A 19193-nucleotide genomic window follows, 5' to 3' on the forward strand; every position below is an offset into this window, starting at 1 on the left:
GCCGATCTCGAGTTATAAGTGTTGTAACAAACACGACTTTCCTTTATATATATAGATAATAATAACGGAATCATATGAGATACTCTGTATAATCCATTGAAATGTTACAATTTGAGGGCGAAACAGAACATTTGTTAGAGAACGCAATTTTATTTATGGAATATGTAGGGGGGGGTCAATACAAGCTTAAACCCATGTTTGTGGGATTGGCGCCCTTGTCTCCCGGCCGCCATCTTGGGAAAAGGGGTGAAAACACGTTTTTACACAGCTATATCTCCTAAACCATCCATTGTACAAAAAATTTGTGAATACATATTGCTATGTATTTAACTTTATCAAATTATTGAACGTCTGCTTATTTGAAGGAAAACCTCTAAAACTGACGTACAAATGTAAAGTAATAAAATAAATAAATATTTTTATGTAACCATAGTTCCTTTATAGCAATAAGATCGTAGAACAATGTCGAATTTGAAAAACAATCCAAAATCCACTTTTTATTGGATACTACATTGACTAAATATTACGGCTACATTTAAAAAAATCCATGTGTTTTAAATTTCAAATAAATCAGTCGGTAAAGTGGGGGATTTGATAGAAACATGTGATTTTTCTAGAAAACTGTGTTGTTTAATGTTATTATTTTTATTTTGTTTCAAAACAAACCCTTTTGTTTGCATGTATGCCAATTTTCATAATAACAAAATATGAATTAAAATAGTTATGACAAAAACGAACATGATTATATTATTTTGAAATTGCTAAGTAAAATTTACTCGTCAGATCCGTCACTATTATACGACTATGACGATATTCCATAACGAATCACGATTTATAAAAGAATATTGTAGATTGCTTACAATTTCTATACCTATAATCTGGTATTGTTTGGGTTGATCCCTCCTGCCTCTTTTCAACACCGTACGAGCCGTACGACCTCTAAATTTCACCATCATCATCTTGATGGTTGGAGGTCTTCCACAGTCCGTTTCACAAGGCATTTTCTTTTGCGAACTAGCGAACTGTGGAATCGACTTCCGGTGGGGGTCTTCCCTCAGAGATACGACCTCCAAATGTTTAAAAATCGAGTGTACTCCCTCAAAGGCCGGCAACGCACCCACTAAAATTCCATAGGCTGCGAAGACTGCCTTTTTTGGTCGTCCAGCAAGCTCGTTTGCCCCCCTATTATATAAAAAAAAATTGATAATTGAATAACAAGGACATCGTTTATCTGTCCCTACCGCATAAGATATTGGAACGAAGTTCCTTATCGCGCGTTGTGAAAGGGGGCTGGACGGAAAAAATTCTTACGAAAAGTTGTCACGACACTTTTTTGCTATTTGCTATTGTAATACACCGGTTCTCGTCCGATCACCGAAGTTAAGCAACGTCAGGCGAGGTCAGTACTTGGATGGGTGACCGCCTGGGAACACCTCGTGATGTTGGCTTTTTTTTTCGTAGTAACATTGGTGTCGAGAAAATCTATCATACTGTTATGATACCAATTAAAATATAAATTAATCGAAAGGAATTTCGTTCCATCCGGGTGTCCCTTGACACCTCTAAAGTTTTTTTTTATGTTCGCGGAAATTGTATGCATTTCCAAATTTGCGTTAATCACGTTTCAAATGAAATAAAATACGAATTCCTAAGGAACCATAGTTCTCGCAACTATAACATACTTGATCAATTTTTATTATCGACGGATTCCTCTGAGAGAGATGAGACGAGAACTTGTTTACCGTATGGAGATTTTCCGATGCAATATTTCCAAGCGAATAAATTTTTTATTAATACCTCAGGTTTAAACAAAAGATTTTCACAAATAAATTATGTATGTACGCTTAGGTATTATACTAATTATAACAGGAATGATGTATGTTTATAATTTATATGTTTATAACGAACCCTTAGAATGCTATTTTAAAATATACAGCCGCTTGAAATCATTATATTTGTATGCAAATTGTATATGATATTTTTTATATATTTTAAATTGGTAGAGTGCGATACTCAACTGGGAGGTCGTGGATTTTACCACATGATGTGAACTAATGAGTTTTTTCATAAGCGCCATTAACACTTGCTTGTACAAGGACTTCGAAAGTATCGTCTAATATCAAATATCTCTTAGACCCAATAATGAGCTATTGTTAGGCACAAAAACTTTACTATAAATAGATATTAATAATCCAAATGCAGAAATCTGTTGCCTATAAAGGACTGCTGAATGTTATAAATTGTATGTTTATATTTTGAAATAAATAAGTACATAACTTAGCATAGAAAAACAAAATGACTCCAAGTCTGACAATAACGTCGTAGAAAGAAATTCACGTCAAATAAGATCCCTTATAAATTAATCGTAAATGGCTTGACATAATGAGTTCGAGGAAAGTAACCACAAAAACAACAATTTTCGCCCAAAAACTACGATTGTCATCCCCAGCGACGTTTCAATTTTTTTATTAACAGCGAACAAAACAAAATTTATTACATATTTTCATTTGACGTCTCTCCGCGGACGACAACTTGGCAATTGTATTAAAGCGAAAAGCTCACTTCATCATGAAACAAATAAACACGGTATTCATACAATTTGCTGATTCATTCTTATTAGTGTATCTAGATCACATCTTGTGAAAAAATTCTAGAGAAAATTCCTCGTTTGGAATTTTAAACTCTTGAACAACTATTAAAAGACAGATTCTCATGTTTGCGAAGATGAAATTCTCTATTAGATAATCATAAGGAGATGAGGCTTGTTACTTGGAAGCTCATAATGATAAGTTTATATTAAAGCACTCGGAAAGCTTTAGACCCAAAAATCGATTATTTGTGTTTAAGTTCAAGTATAACCTTTACAGAAGTAACGTCACGAATTGACTAATCCATTAATGCCTAATAATTGTAAAATAAATCAATAGTTTAAATCCACATCTTATTTATATATACACAAATAACCTCATCTTAGGTCATTTATGAAAATTCTAATTTTAAATATCGCCTTTTATAAACATTCATATAAAATAAAACTAAATGTAGAAATTCAAGTATAACTTGACCTTCTTATTTATTTTATTCAAGGTCACAGATCTTTGACTATTCACTAAACAGTGTAAAAAGATAGAAGAGCTTATAATTGTCTAGTCCATTTATTTTATTGTGACGCGGGGAAACTAAAACAAAAGACGAAATGCTGCTTGTTTGTGATTGGTCAAGCGGAACGTCGTTTCGCGTATGTGTGATTGGACTAGAGCACTGTTGGACCTCGACCTTGAGTAAGAAGTTTTCAAGGTTAAAACTTATCTATAATATTTTTAGATATTGATTAAGATAATACTTATAATTATGTGACCGGCTATATGTTGTTTTACTAGGTCCGATCAGTTTCTTTGACTCACAATGTCTATTTTTGGTATAGTACGCCGATGTCTTCCCGATATTTCCTTAGCACGTACAAGTGAGTTAGATGCACAAATATAAGAGTCCATTGGTGTACAGTCGTGATTCGAACGCACGTACTCCTTTCACGGTAATCTGGAGAGTCACACACGATACAAGATAAATAACAGGCTGCATGAAATTTTGCTAGTGTCGCAATACCCGTGTAAGTTTTGGGATTGTTTGCGCTCTTACGTGTTCTAAATTTGTGTGTTTAGGTACCATGAACCGTACGAGCGCGGTGTACTCACGTCAGTGACATCTTGGCAATATATACTCGTGTTTAGGTAACAGTCAAGTACAACAATATATATACAATCCTTAAGTAAATCAATTTTACCCACACATGCGTATATTTTTGACAGATTTTACATATAAATATTTTAATATGACCAGGATTTATACAGCAATGCGAGTTACAGCAAGTCTTTTTAAATTGTAGGAATTATAAATTAATACTACTTAAAAAATGTACCTAATGCTTCCATTTAATTAAAAATAAGTTTAAAAGATAAACTATGTCAAACACAAGATCGAAATGTTAGATTGCGAGACCCAGATATTGTAGTAGATAGTAAAAATGTCTTAGAGGAAAAATAAATGAAATACAACTAGAAACTTAGATTACACAAGGGTACTAACTTAAATGACATTACATTGTTTCAAGAAAAACAAAAAAGATAAGACAGATTACTCCAACATCTTAATCGAAACAAGACAAGAATAAGAAATAGTTAACGAACAGTAAGTAGTTTTCTAAGTTACGTAAATGGACCGAGATTCCATTAAAAAGTTGTGTAGACCACGCGTGAAACCCAATGAAAGATTATATAGATTAGGCCAAAAAAACCTTCTAAATAAGTTTTACCTCGAGCAGATATACAGGGTCATTTGGAAGCACTCTTCGGTCACATCTCTAAGAAGCGTGGTGTTAGTGAGGCGAGACGGTACTTCCCTACAGGCCATCGCTTGGAACTTTATATAGCGCAAATTTGGCCCCACATGGAGTGTCTCTCCTCTAGACGGGATTACCTTCTAAAGGCAGTTTTAGCCGCGCACCACCACCATGTGAAACCAGCTGACCACTTGCGTATTTCCGAACCAATACAACTTAGGAACAAGAAAAGAGTGTACAAATTTATAAAAGGCGACAATGCACTTGCCATCCTTCATGTTTTTGTTAGCATAAAAAAGCATACCATACAACCTCATCTATGGTTCATTTTTGTAACAGATTCAGATCCACCTATACTTACTATGTACCGAAACTCAAAAGTTTCATACATAGCTACATAGTTTCAAGTAGAATACAATTGAATGAAATATGAAACGAAGGATCACGTCGCTTGTTTGTGATCGTTCAACAGCGACTCTAGCTAGCGTATTGTTTTGTGTTTAAAATTATATTCTACCCTCAGAAGATGAGAGATAAATAGAAGAATTTGGAGGAGGCCTTCACTCCGTCGGAGGTGGTGTACTTATATTAAATACAATAATAACAAACTTAATGTAATCCTTATTAAAGTAGGGAATTGTTATTTTATTTTATTAAGATAGACCTGACATAATTTAGACGAAATTATAGATTTGTGTGTTATTTGTTAAATTACTTGTCTTGTGTAACTGCTAATAGTCGGTGCAAAGCGATTAATTATGAGTATATAAATGTTTGTAAAAAATAAAGTTGTAACAGAAATAAAGATTCTTTACATAAATTCTAATTTGCATACTTCATGTGCAAAGTGAGGCACAATTAAGTACACATATTTATGTACATTAAAATAAAGTGCACATATTTAGGAATTTTTCAATTTACAATACTTATCCGGAGGGGCAACGAGAACCACAGAAGAAAAGTGAGTTACAGAATTGCAAGGCTGGACTGAAATTACTAGAGAACATTTTTTCGCGCTAGATCTTATTGTACATCTGACCTGAGCTACCGACCCAGAGATATAATTGTACAGACTGATTATTAAAATAATGGTAGGACAATAGCTTTGACATATACAAATAACCTAAAAAGTAAATTGGCAACTAAACAAAGCAACGCCCTTAACTGACACGACAGTTCCAACTTGATATGCTTTAGTGTAATAAAAATAAATTTATAATTTACATAAATACTTTACGCACGATTACTGAAAAGGATGTGTGTAATACTGTAAACTGTCATCCATTAATTAACGTACCGTAACCAAAGAATATATTTCAAAATATCATTTTCTACACGTTTTAGGATATCATATTGTGATCGTTGAAGCTGGTTTGCTGTAACATTCCTACAGTTTTTAATTATAAATTATCATGTAATGTAATGTTTTACCACCACTATGTGGAACCAGCTGCCCACTGCAGTATTTCCGAACCAATTCGACATAGGGTCCTTCAAGAAAAGAGCGTACCAATTCTGAAAAGGCCGGCAACGCACTCGCGAGCCCTCTGGCATTGAGAGTGTCCATGGGCGGCGGTATCACTTAACATCAGGTGAGCCTCCTGCCCGTTTGCCCCCCGTTCAATAAAAAAAAGTAAAAAAAAAGTGGGTATACGAAATTAACACTTGGTGTCATTGACATCATCATTATAGGTTATTGACCCGTCAACTGATTATTAGAGCTTGTTGACGTACCACTTAGCACTCAATAGGACATGGAACACACATTTGCGTTTGTTACATTGATGCTTCTTTAGGCAAGGCTAACAAGCTTGAGATACGCCTCCTTTATCATACTAATTTCTTTACAATGTTTTTTCACCGTATAGGTGGGTAAAAAGTTCGTATGCTAACATAGAACATTTTTTTTTTCCGAGTTATACTACGATTTGTGTTTAGCTTCAAAATAGGCTTCAGTTTCGGCGATTACCTGTTCATCAGCGCAAAATTTCTGTCCAGCATTCTCTTGAAGTCTGATAACAGGAAAATGTCGCTATTTTTGCACTTTTTGCCTACCTTATGTAATTTAATACATTTTTTTTCTCACATTGGTTGCCTGGAAGAGATCACTCGAAAGCGATAAGGCCGCTAGTTGCCTTTCCTTTACTTGTAATTTTGTAAAATTTTTATATCATAAAGCAATAAAGTGTAAATAAATAAATAAATAAATAAAATAACAATAAAAATAAGTAGAAACAAAAATTTTAAATACAATCAAAAGGTTAACAGAGTCAAAATAATTAATATATATATATAAGCAGAGCTAATTACGAGGCAGAAAGAAAATGGTCAACAAGAAGCTCTTTAAATAAATTTAAGGACTGAGCTCGTCTAATATCAATTGGTAGGGAATTCCATAGCAGGAAATATATATATATATATATACATTGTTATGACTATTATACTTACTCATAACAATATATAAGTGGCCTTATCAATCTTATAATATGCTATCTCTTCCAGGCAACCCTAGTAAGTAAAAAACTAAAAAAATAAATATGATGGGTAAAGTTCAAAAAGTGCATAACCAAATCTTAGAAAAAAAAGTATAGAATCACCAACCTTAATCTAAAATAATACAAAAAAATATACCTTTTAAGTTAAACATAAAAATGCACTGCATTGTTCAAGTTATTCCGTATAACGTCATGTTAATTGATGAATGCCGTGAGTGACAAAGGGACGCACCCTAATATAAATTATAATTAAAAACGTGACAGTTGTAACGTCACTCCTCACTTCTTACTCGTTTAGTCGTAGCATTTTGCGCAAAATCTACGGGTCTTTGATTTCATAACCGACTAATATATTGGTGAAACAGAATAGATTTATAAAGAACTGCAATGATCAATTTAAAAAAAAATAGTATTGTAAAGTGCCTATGCCCAATCCGCTGTTTTGCTAGTATTTTTTTGGCTTGAAACCAAAAATTTATAATTTATAATAATATTTATTTTTTGTAACATTCATTTTATCATATTTTTTAGAAAAGATAGCAATATATACTGTAGATATATCATTATATATATAATGTGGTGAACTTTAATAAATAAATAAAATCGTTATATTTCTTAAATATTTATTATGTATGCCTTATAACAATTTATTGTAATTTATATTCCATTCATTAATTACCTCTATCTATTGTGGGTGTGTACTTTAAACAGAAAAATACATGTCTAAGCAAGCAATACTAATATGGCAGCTAACAAGTATGAAAATAAATTAAAAATTATGTGTTATGGTTATACTCGGTTACATCAATTACTATAATAAGATTGTAGGTGCAATCATCCTTGTGTAAGCCCTAGATATCCCGATATTAAAGTGTCTCCGTGTACGTGGCTAAGTCACCTGAGATAAAGATAAATTGCTCCAATACACTGTCATTTCCTAATCCTTGTTAAGGAAGGATTTTATAAGAATATATTCTTAATCTATATATATAAAAATGAAACCCGTTTTCCGTTGTCACGACATAACATGAAAACGGCTTGATCGATTTGTCTGATTCTTTCTTTATAATATTCCTTGAAGTACGAGGATGGTTCTTACGGAGAGAAAAATTGAGTGAAAACGTCTAAAAACAACACTTTTCTATATTCCCATACAAAATATTCGTAATAAAATTTAAAGGCAATTTGAACTTTAATACCATATCATAAAGTTCAAGTGTTAGTGGAGGGGTTCCGGGAAGGTAAATTTTTATTTTTTGACATAATGTATTTGTTGTATTATCAACTTTCTTTTTTTATCTTACTAGCTAGACCGGTGTCTCGAATAGCAGAATAAGTATTAAAAAAAAATTAAAGAATCGACTGTTAGGCGGTACGATGTTCGCCAGGCCAGCTAGTAATAAATAAAAATGTTAATGCACCGTTCGGAAAGATAACGTTTTCCATACATTTATTAATATTTCGTCAAACACATGAAGTGTTCAAGGGTGACTCAGAGTACTAATTACTTATTAGTATAACTAATAATTACTTCTATATATCATAAGTGGATTTGACAAACAAGAAACATACTGAGCGCTAGTATACTTTAAATCTTTCCCAATGAATAATAGAGAAACTTGTAAGGAGAGGAAGCGTGCCGATGCACCCGTCCCCTAGAAATAAACTTGTTTTTTTTAGATGAAGTTGTTTGAGACGTGACTCTATTACCCAGCCCTTTATAATAGTAGGGTTTCAGTAGTTACAGCATAAAATACTATATAACATTCTACACATGCAATCACACCGTGGAAGTCGCGTTGTAGAATCACCCCATAAAATGTTTTTTTAAGCTATTGCATAGATTTTATCGTGGGCTTTGAGCGCGGCGACCGAATCAAGAAATTCCGTAACGAAATAAACCTAACACACGATGACGTAATATAGGTGCGGCCAATATGCGCTAGAGTGGGACAGAACGCATACTGCGTCTCACATCAGTTTAGCGTGATCGGATAGGCGTGTTAGTCTGAGTCTGGTAGAGTGGTAGATTGAATTGATATCAAAGAAAAATAATACTGCAAAAAATAAATAAATAATTATATTGCATAAGTTTATAAAAAATGCTATACAATAGCTTTACCGCCGCAGTCCCCGAGTACCACACGTATTTTTTATCATCACGTCATGTTCATATTCAGATTAACACTGACGTATTTAACATAAGTTGAATTGTCTATTACTCGTTATAAAAATTATTAGGTAATTTTTCTTTTCTATCAAATAAGTCTTCAGTTGTAATGGTAGAATATAAATTATAAAAAAATATTATTGTCCTCTACGTAACTTGTACAAAACATAATAGTAATGTATATTATATATATTACTCCTACTTGACAACAATACAAAGAATAAGTCTTTAATGAAAATCTAAAATTGTTACTATAAAAGTACAAAATAAACTTAAACTCAGCTGTTGAGATCGGCTAAAAGCCAAAACAAACAGCAAGGAAGGCAGAATTTTTCGTACCGTTTTTATACTTAATCCAAAAGTCTTGTTCATAAAATAAATCTACTATGACAATTCTCAAATATACTTTTAGGATTTCTTAATTCTCAACAACTTGCAACATACAATTCAGTATAAGCAAGGCGCTACGAAAAACAGCCTTGATTGCGTAGCGGTAGCGTAGCGTTTCGAAGCACCCACGAAACTACGTTGTCAAGAACCCAAGTTTGCTGGAAATTCTATTGAATTTTTAATTAACAGACGTAAATATAAGGCTTAAACATTTTGACTTAGATTTCAACTGTAGCGTATAAAATAAAATAAATGCATATTTTGTACTTTTAAGTAGTACTTTAAAAATACGCAATTTATAACGGTAAAAATATCCTGACTAAATGATCGTATTTTCTAGATGTCACGGCAATATTAACCACCCGAAAAAAAAAAATACCTAGTACAAACACTGTTAATCCTAGTTTATTTTATACCGAAACTCTGTTATAAAAACTCGACTGAGACAAAGTGTAATGTATGTTGTAATAAAGATAATGGAGCTTTAAGTACATTCAGGACATAATGCTTCTTAACGAAATTGAGCTCCAAGTGTTTCTTAACAATGTGGATGCATTACTTCAAGAATAAGTACCTCAAGCGCCTATATGGCTTAGCAGACTGTATTTTGAAGATATTATCGATATATTTTGTACCAATTACTTAAAGGCCGGCATCGCACTTGCTAGCTCTTTTGCAATGCGTCCATGGGCGGTGGTATCACTTAACATCAGATGAACCTCCTGCCCGTTTGCCTCCTGTTATATAAATAACTAGGTAATAACCTTTTAAATTGAAAAAATAATTAAAACTCCTTTTTTTGTTTAAAAGGTAAATGTCACTATGGTCATTCAAAATTCTTGGCATAGCTGCTAACTTTACGCATATTCTATTTCTTTTTACTTGTAGATTGTTTTATTCCCATCTCCCTCGCGCCGGCTATAATCACACTGATAATGTTGTGTCTCAGGTACGCGCGCATCGCATTCACTCTTATAAATTTTTCATAACGCGCCTAAAGAAGTACAACTTCAAAAAAAGCTTTGTACATAATCAAAAGCAAAAATGAACACAGCAATTGATATACGAAATATTTGATGTAATATGAAGTCATAGACAAAAGACTCCATCGATATAACGAACAGTCAACCATCTGTAAACTAGTTATTCGGTTGAGTTGAACTGTGAGGAATCGCTCTTGTACTGCGTATTCGTTCATGATTTTTCACATATAAATCTGTCTGGAACTATTTTTATGGTTGGTTAACGTTGGTTGAAAGGTCTTTCAAACGCCCAATTATCGATATCTATTCTAATTAAGCAGTATTTAAAAAATAACCAATTATTTGATACCTCATTAAATTTTGTTCATTGAGGTTTATCAGAATAATAGAACACAACGATGTTAACATTTCTTCTGTTCATTCTATCTTTGGATTTGGTTTTTTAACCGATTTTTGCGGTTTTCACCAAAATAGACTTAACTTCGTTATTTATCAAAACACGGAAAATGTTATCGATATAGATATTTTAAGATTATTTACTTTTAGGAAATGTTCGTACACAATAGATTTTAAAAATGACCTTCACGTGACTTACATATAATTTACTAAAAAATACGTTTATCTATCCCTGTCTTCTTCTTGTATAGTTTACCTTAGTATGTCAAAACTTAGCTATATAGGAAATAACTAACGTAAATATAACGGCTATACAGACTGCCAAATATGACTTTTATGAGGTGGCGCTAATTACAACCATAGTTTTTAAATGTAGTATTTCAAGTGAACATTAGACCACGATGATATTAATTTATCCCTAATAAGAAAGGCAAAGGACGTTAGTCCATATAGCCAGGTCTGGTTCTTGGTAATAATTGGAGAATTTTGGTAGTATTAAGGGCCGAAGCCACGTCGTACGTAGTTACTAGTTTAAGGGAGCGTTCAAGTATTACGTAACGAATGAATTTGAGAGGGGGGGGTCCTATTGTAAAACTTTACGCTGCGGGGTGGGGATTAAATTACGCGTTATTGTTAATATTTTTTTTTCGACTTACACCACATAATAGTAACTAAAGAGTCACTAGGTGGTCACGAAACGTTTTACTATACTTGGGTACTGAAAAACGTTACGGCGAGTTACATGGGGGGGGGGGTCAATAATCTCCATAAATTGCGTTACGTAATACTTTAACGCTCCCTTAGGAGTCCATCTTTGATAATTGACAATTATCCAAATTAGTTTACTTTGTAACTTATACTAGATTATTAAAACGTATCCAAAAAGATTTTAAAAATAGCATTCAAAGGTGAAAATAAAAATTAAATAAGGATGATCTAAGCATTTCCCGACAATTTATAAAATAAAATAGGGATGATTTAAGCATTTTACGAATTTTAACCTTTTATGCAATATCAGTGATACCAGTGGCATGAACACGAAATTGAATTAGGGTTTAATTAACGCAACTACTCAACTGGAAACAAATCGAAAATTTCAGGATTGAATCGCTCTAATTTGAATAAGCTAATAGTTATGTTTAGGAATAATATCAGAAGGAGGAAATTGTTTCAGATAATATTAGTTGTTACGCCTACGACTTAATTTGTATACGCTGGAGTTCTGTTTAAATTAAAAGTTTGAGTATTTTCAAGGTACTAATTTTTATTAATTTCACTATGTTGTGGTGTGCGTTAGTTTTTTTGTAGAGATTTAACAATTTTATTTACCTTACAACAAGTACAGTGCAAGTATTTATAATTTAAACATTACTTAAGTATTTTTTAATTGAATCTCTGAAACAAAGACAAAATATTGTTTTGTGACCCGAAAAGGAAAATGACGATTTTTTTTAAATACATTTTTTTTTTTAAAATCTCACATCGTACTACGAATCTATACTCGTATATGTATGTATGTATATAACTTGCTGTCAAATTATTAATGTAACATTACATTTGGTCGTAAAATAAGCATACGAATATTCATTTTAATTGTAGATAACAATACCAAGTACCTACTTCTAAACTCCGAAATGCTTCTACCAACTAACCTTTAATTGGGAACGTATAGGACAATTGCCTTCACAAAACATTTTGTGCATTGTGGAAAGAGGTCAAATTCGTAGTCTGGTCTTTTGGTAGAAATTTGAGCTAGTAGACGAACTCAGTTATGTTGCCATGGCAACCTAAGTACGCTTTGTTAAATTATTTTATCAAAAGAACCTTTGACAGTTTGATTATACAGATTATAATCAAAGCTTAATGTGAATGAATTATTTGTGTTATATCGAAACATTTATTATAATATCAATTTTTATGTTCTTTTGGATTTTTATGCAATCCGCCTTCGTGCTTAATAAAGCTTTCTGGTTCAAAACAACATACTAAGTATTAAATCTAAAAATTATTTAATAAGTAAATCAATAAACGAATCCGTGTTATATGAAACGTTACGTTACCATAGCAACGGTTGCTATATAAAAACGTTCCATCCGAAATTATAGAAACTCCATGTCTCCTCATTGTAAAAGAGACATAGATAAAACTCGAAACCATAGAGTATCACAGCTGAATATTTTAACGTAGATATAAAATTATTATCCCAATTAAATCAACAAAGACGTACGTGCCTATTATTATAATAATGCACTATCATAACTGAAATTAGGTCAAAACATAAGCTTAAAAACAATGCATAAGTACTATTATGCTCTGGCAAACAACGCTCCAACTAAACTGAAAGTTGTGAAATATAAAATTGAATTGAATCACATAACGCACGCTGCATAAACGAAAAATTCTTTTTAGAAAACCTTTGAGAGTCATACATCAAAAATCTACGCAAGCATAACAGCATTGCGCCAAATATAAATAAATACATAAAATCAAAGCCTATCACTGACTCTTAAATAAAAGAAGTCATCGGAAATGGAATTTGCGTCGAATGTGTAAAAAACCCTTACCTTTGCAACGATATAATATCTATAAGGCAAAATTTATAACAATCAGTTTAGCATATTAAGAGTAATAATAATAATAATAAAAGCCCTTTATTCACTGACCATTTTAACTTACATGCTATTCTTATTTAATATTCTTAAATCTAATTTACATAGCGAAATAATAATTATTTATTAGCAACCACTTTGGTCAGGTTGTCTGTCGACATAGGCCTCCCCCAATTGTATATTAACAGTACTTATATATGAAAAAGGCTTAAAACTAATTAATAAACAAAGGGTAAAAATTAATTAACAAACCTAAACTATCCGCAGTGTACGAAGGTCCCGGTAGTACCAGACATACATAAACAAGTATTATCGCGGCTCTCATGTTTGCAAACATCACTTCCGGTAAATCACTCTAATTAACCCATTTGCAATCAACATAATGACGAACTCAACCTAACACTTCAAAATAAATTTAAAAGCAAAATAATGTTCTATTGTTTAAATGTTATTGTGTGCGCAGGCGGCAAAGCAAGCCGGACCGCGTGGCAATCAGTCCCCGAAAAATAGGAGCGTGTGGCTACTATGACTTCGGACGTTCAACTGACGCGAGCTTAGCTTTCAACTGGTCACAAGGCGAGCCCATCAATTTAGCCTGACGTTCAATGGAAGCTCCACACTTCCCTAGAGGGAAATTAAGAAGTTTCTCTTGTAATTAAAACGTATGCTCGTTGGAGACAGCTTAAAGACTTGTAATTATTGTTTCGTTAGAGTTTAAATGGATTATCGGGGCATTTAACATTTTAAAGTTATGGATTAAATATTCTAAATGTTCTTGTTTAATAATTTCGAATTGACTTGAAGTTTATACTTATATTAAGTTGCTTAAACAAATTAGCTTTTGAAAACTTTGTTTAGAATTCTAATACAAGTCAAAGATAAACTAAGAATTTTATTGTAATAACTTAAATTCTCTATCGGTAAATGTGTTTTTATTAAATTATTTTAATACTTTATTTTAATATCAGAATAATCATTATATTAATATAATTGTGCAACTGTTTCAAATGGATTTTTTTTACACCAATGAACTCGCAATTGGCTTATTCAAAACATTTCCGGATACCTCAGTTCGATTCCTAGCAAAAAATACTTGTTTCAATTCAAGACTTTACTGGAAAACGTGTCCTTTGTATTTTTATTATATGTGACTACTACTTGTTTCAATAGTTTAAAACTTTCTTTTGTCAAAATCTGACACCGTTTTTTTAGTAATTATGACCATCGAAACCATGTAGGTTTCTTTTGTATCAACACATGTTACTCGCGCTAAGATTCAGAGGCGCAACATGACTACGGGAATGAGAATCACACGATAAACTAGACTAAATCTAGTACTGTGGGTTTTAAAAAATATAACATGTCAAAAAACTTTTCAGCTTAATTTCTCAAATGGAACATGTGTCGGGCTTTACCTCCGAAATGCCGTAGGGGATATATTGGCAAGAAAATGTCTCAAACCTTAGCAAAGTCATGAAGAATGAGTATACATTTTTTTTAAATTTATAAATCTTACCGTAAAAATCATTGTAGACACACCTCCTATTTTAAAGACACTGAGTGAAGATCGTTCTACGCAACGCATCACTTTGTTTTACGTATTAATTTTAATATATTTATAGTTGCATATGTTCTTACTTTTATTGTTTTGTTTTATCAGGATTTGTATGTTAATAAATGCTTTTTTTCCTATAAAAAAAATAAATCAGCTACAGCAGTTTTAGGTTTGGACCTCAGATTTCTGTATCTGTTTCATGATCATTTGTCAATTAAAGGGTAGGCTAGGCAAGTAGGTCGTCAGGCTCCTCGACACACGCCGTCGACTTTTTGTGGCTAAGGCAAGCCGGTTTCCTCACGGTGTTTTCCTTCACCGTTGGAGCAAGTGTTAAATGCGCACATAGAAAGAAAGTCCATTGGTTTTTCCGGGGAATCGAACCTACGACGTCAGGGATGAGAGGTCCACTCTCATTGTTCTTAAACATAAAACAGCGCCTTTTCGCGGTTGTTTTCTATGATTATTAAATGCTGAATCAACATGCCACCTCTGCAACATCCATTAGGTACGTCTTCCAAGATAAAACGCAAAAGTTATCTTTTGGAATGTCAGTTGGCTGGGTTGGGAATTTAGTTGCATTGCTTCATGTTTTATCTTTGGGTTTGTAAATAATTTAATTTTCATTGTTAATATGTGCAATGTGCATGTATACCTACGGTGATTAAAAAAACATATAGTTGAAATCAGCAAGTTTATTATACAGAAATTATTTAGGGGTAATTCAGCAAATTTTTAAAGAAAGAGTATCTTTATTTACTCCATAAACAATTATTTGAAATAAATTTTATCTCCGGTATCGAGTAGTGGGATCCTGTGCTATGCGAATGCGCTGGTATGTCAACCGACTTTTACTTTTGTTACTAAACTTAACTAAATGAAATGTCGTTAACAACGGTTTTGGATTCGGATTGATTCATATTGGATCTTTTATTTCGAGAATATTCTGTAAGAAATCTCGGGTTTTAAGTCGGTTCTTCATAACTTCCACACACGAATAAAATACTAATATCATATAATATTTTCTGTGATGTAAACGCGTTTAGATACAACTCGAAAATCATAATTCAAATCAGTAATTTGAATGCAGTGCCACCTATAGCAACTGTATCTGTACTTTTAGAAGTAACATGTAATTATTTTAATAATATTATTAAACTTTTGCGTTGTAAATACGGCAGTTTTATCAGTTAGCTGACTTTAGAAAACTTTCACGTGCATGCATACGTTATAACGGGTACATAAATTGCGCTGTTTATATTTGTTAACCAGTGTTGGGTGGCTACTTGGCGATTCGATAGACAGATGCTGAAATCAAGTCCAGACAAGAATAGTATCTTGACCTGACGATTTTATTATACATTAGTGGTCACGGATGACTAATTTCATTATTCACGTCGGAGGCTAGAAGCGAATTAACACCATCTGTTGTATTGACGATGTCATGCAAAGCTGTTACACAATGGAAAACCTTTAACCGATAAACACTTTTAAACAAAAAAATACCCGCTTTTTAAGGACTATACATAACAATAACTATATAATACAAATACATAGAATACAAAACAGAACGGAATTGCAATATGTCCTTTGGGATAGCGGTTTCGTAAGAAGAGTGGATGTGGTTTTCTGGTTCGATTCCCGGCTGCAGTACAGACTAGAAGTTAATTTATAACCTGCTATCTACCTTGAATAAATGCTCAATACACATTGCATATTAAGTTAAATTTATTAAAGAACACCATATGTAATTTTTTTACGGTGAATTCAATCTCTTAAACAGTGTTGGCCTAGTGGCTTCAGAGTGCGACTCTCATCCCTGAGGTGATAGGTTCGATCCCCGGCTGTGAGCTAAACATTTTTTTTTATTCGCTCGAACGGTGAAGGAAACAGAAATACTCAAACCATAGAAGAATGATGAGGTCTAGAATTGCCCGGGACATAAACAAACTCACACAAATATTTTGTTTTGTGTGATTGTATTTTTAATAATTCTTGTCACAGAAATAAAAGGCTTGAATAATATAGCACTTAGATTATGTATCTCTCTTGCTACGACGGACGTTCCAAATTTAAATTTCGAATATAGAACTTGACAAGATAATAATGAAGTTTTATGACATTAGTGTACATGATTGCTACTCGGTACTTGCCTTTGAGCATTACGTGATGGGGGCTCTGACAAACGAGCATGAAGTGTTGGGTCACAACTTCACCTGAACTGCAAATTGATTGTACAGCGATACTGACAATTGTGGAACATAATACGATACACAACTCGTAGTTAGATATGTGACTGCAGCACATGTTTCACTGAGAGTATCTTGTTTATCGTAAATCAAACGACAGAAGATACAGTGAAGCTTTTGAGAAAATACTACCAATTATTAAAAGGCCGGCAACACACTTGCGAGCCTACGAAAATGTCAGTATCGGTGGGTGGTATCGCTTAAAATCAGTTGAGCCACCCTCCTCTTTGTCATCCTACATATACAGAAGTAGGAAGGTGGTGCAGTTTCTGTGACCTAAAGGGAGGATTCTGGATCCGTCTAACCACTGACTGGTCTGAAGACACCAGTGGATGAGTTATATCTATAACTAGCAGACCGGCCAAGCGTTGCTGTGGCTAAGATTTTTGTTATATTACATAGTGGTATTAGCTATTCAAGGAAAACGGTGGGAGAACGCCAGTCATGGGGACCACCATTCTTTATGCCATTAAATTGTAGCTTATGTGAAACGTTGGTGCTTTCAACACAGCGCCATCCGTTAGAATTGTGACTGTTAAATAATAAACAAATATTTTGCAATAATATTGCGGGTATAAATGGAGATGTAAGCTATCCTATCTTTTAAGTTGGATCAAACTAAACACGGTGTGCAAATTTGATTGATATTGGTTCGGTAGTTTAAGAGTCCATAGCGTGACACGTAATTTATATATATTAAGATTAGCGGTTGGAATGATTTGTTAGCGCTTCAGGGTATGACGTCACGCAGTGATTGTGGGGTCGCAAAAAATCCTGGGATCATTTTGCAGCTGAGCAGAATTATTCGACATTTTAATCAACGGACGTGTCAGACCAGGGAATGAAGAGTTATAGTTATACACAAAAAATATTACATAAAACTGTAAGGCTGGTTCGACACTATAATCCCGTTCACGGTACGTTAGCGGTCCGAACACGGTCTATGAAATATTAGCTCTAGGCCACTGCTGCTTCACGATAACGCTAGACCACACTGCACAAAAGACTGCTGCGAAATCACACCTTTTCCCCGCTCCAACAGATTTTTAATTTTTGAAATTTGGATAACTTCTTGCAAGGTTAAAAATTCAACTCTGAGGGGGCAGTCGTAACGCCTTCAAAGATTTTATTGATTCCCGTCCAAATGGTTTTAGTAAAGGGATCAATGAACTACCTATATGATGGCAAAATTTCATAGATAGAAATGGTACATACTTTGATTAATTAAATATATTCTATTGAAAAAAAATCAAATTTACAAAACGCAAATTTCATAAGTTCTTAGTATTATTATATGAAATACAATGTGTGCATACTATCAATAACAGTGAAGATCCCGTCATATCGAAATTATATACGAAGAATATTTCTTCCTTCGAATTTTGGGAGGTCCGTTAAACTTTTCTTGCGCTTCATCGTACACACACTAGCACACCCTCAATTACAACACGCGCGTGCACTGTATAAGTTTCTCGCTTCTTAAACTAATATTTAATTTAGCAATTCAGTTTGCTTCACATTGTTATAGTGATATAAGTAGCTCATATGTAAATTTTAATATTAGTTAATTATATGTCTGCCATTGGGAGTCAAACACAATAATCTAAACGCTGCTTAAACAAAAGAAGATCATAGGGTTTCTGTTTCATAAGAAAAATTGCTCCAGTTTCTTTATTCTCCAAGAATTCCCGAGTTTTGTAACTGTCATTCCTTAAAGATTAAAATTCGTATAACACATGTCACCGCCATTATAATCTAATATATAAAATTCTCGTGTCGCGGTGTTTGTGGTTAAACTCCTCCGAAACGGCTTGACCGATTCTCATGAAAATTTGTGTGCATATTGGGTATGTCTGAGAATCGGACATCTATTTTTCATTTTGCTTTAGCATATTTTTGTTATTATTTTTTTTTTTTGACATGATAACGTCTTTAAAATCGTTTTAGTCGGGTGACATGTTCAGAAACTTGTGTCACACCAAAACCTCACGAGCGCGATCGCAGGTATAA

The 19193-nt window shown here is 33.2% G+C and overlaps 1 protein-coding gene across 1 annotated transcript in view; it reads right to left on the reverse strand.

The window, feature by feature from the left end:
• Positions 1–13918, reverse strand: part of LOC125057916 (protein eva-1-like) — a 50504-nt gene extending 36586 nt beyond the window's left edge. Inside the window, exon 1 of the mRNA XM_047661879.1 lies at positions 13635–13918. Coding sequence (XP_047517835.1) covers positions 13635–13719 — 85 coding nt within the window. The 5' untranslated portion in view covers positions 13720–13918. The remainder of the gene's footprint in view (positions 1–13634) is intronic.
• Between the last annotated feature and the right edge of the window lie 5275 nt (positions 13919–19193).

Source organism: Pieris napi, chromosome 17 (assembly GCF_905475465.1).
Source record: "Pieris napi chromosome 17, ilPieNapi1.2, whole genome shotgun sequence".
Taxonomy (NCBI): Eukaryota; Metazoa; Arthropoda; class Insecta; order Lepidoptera; family Pieridae; genus Pieris; species Pieris napi.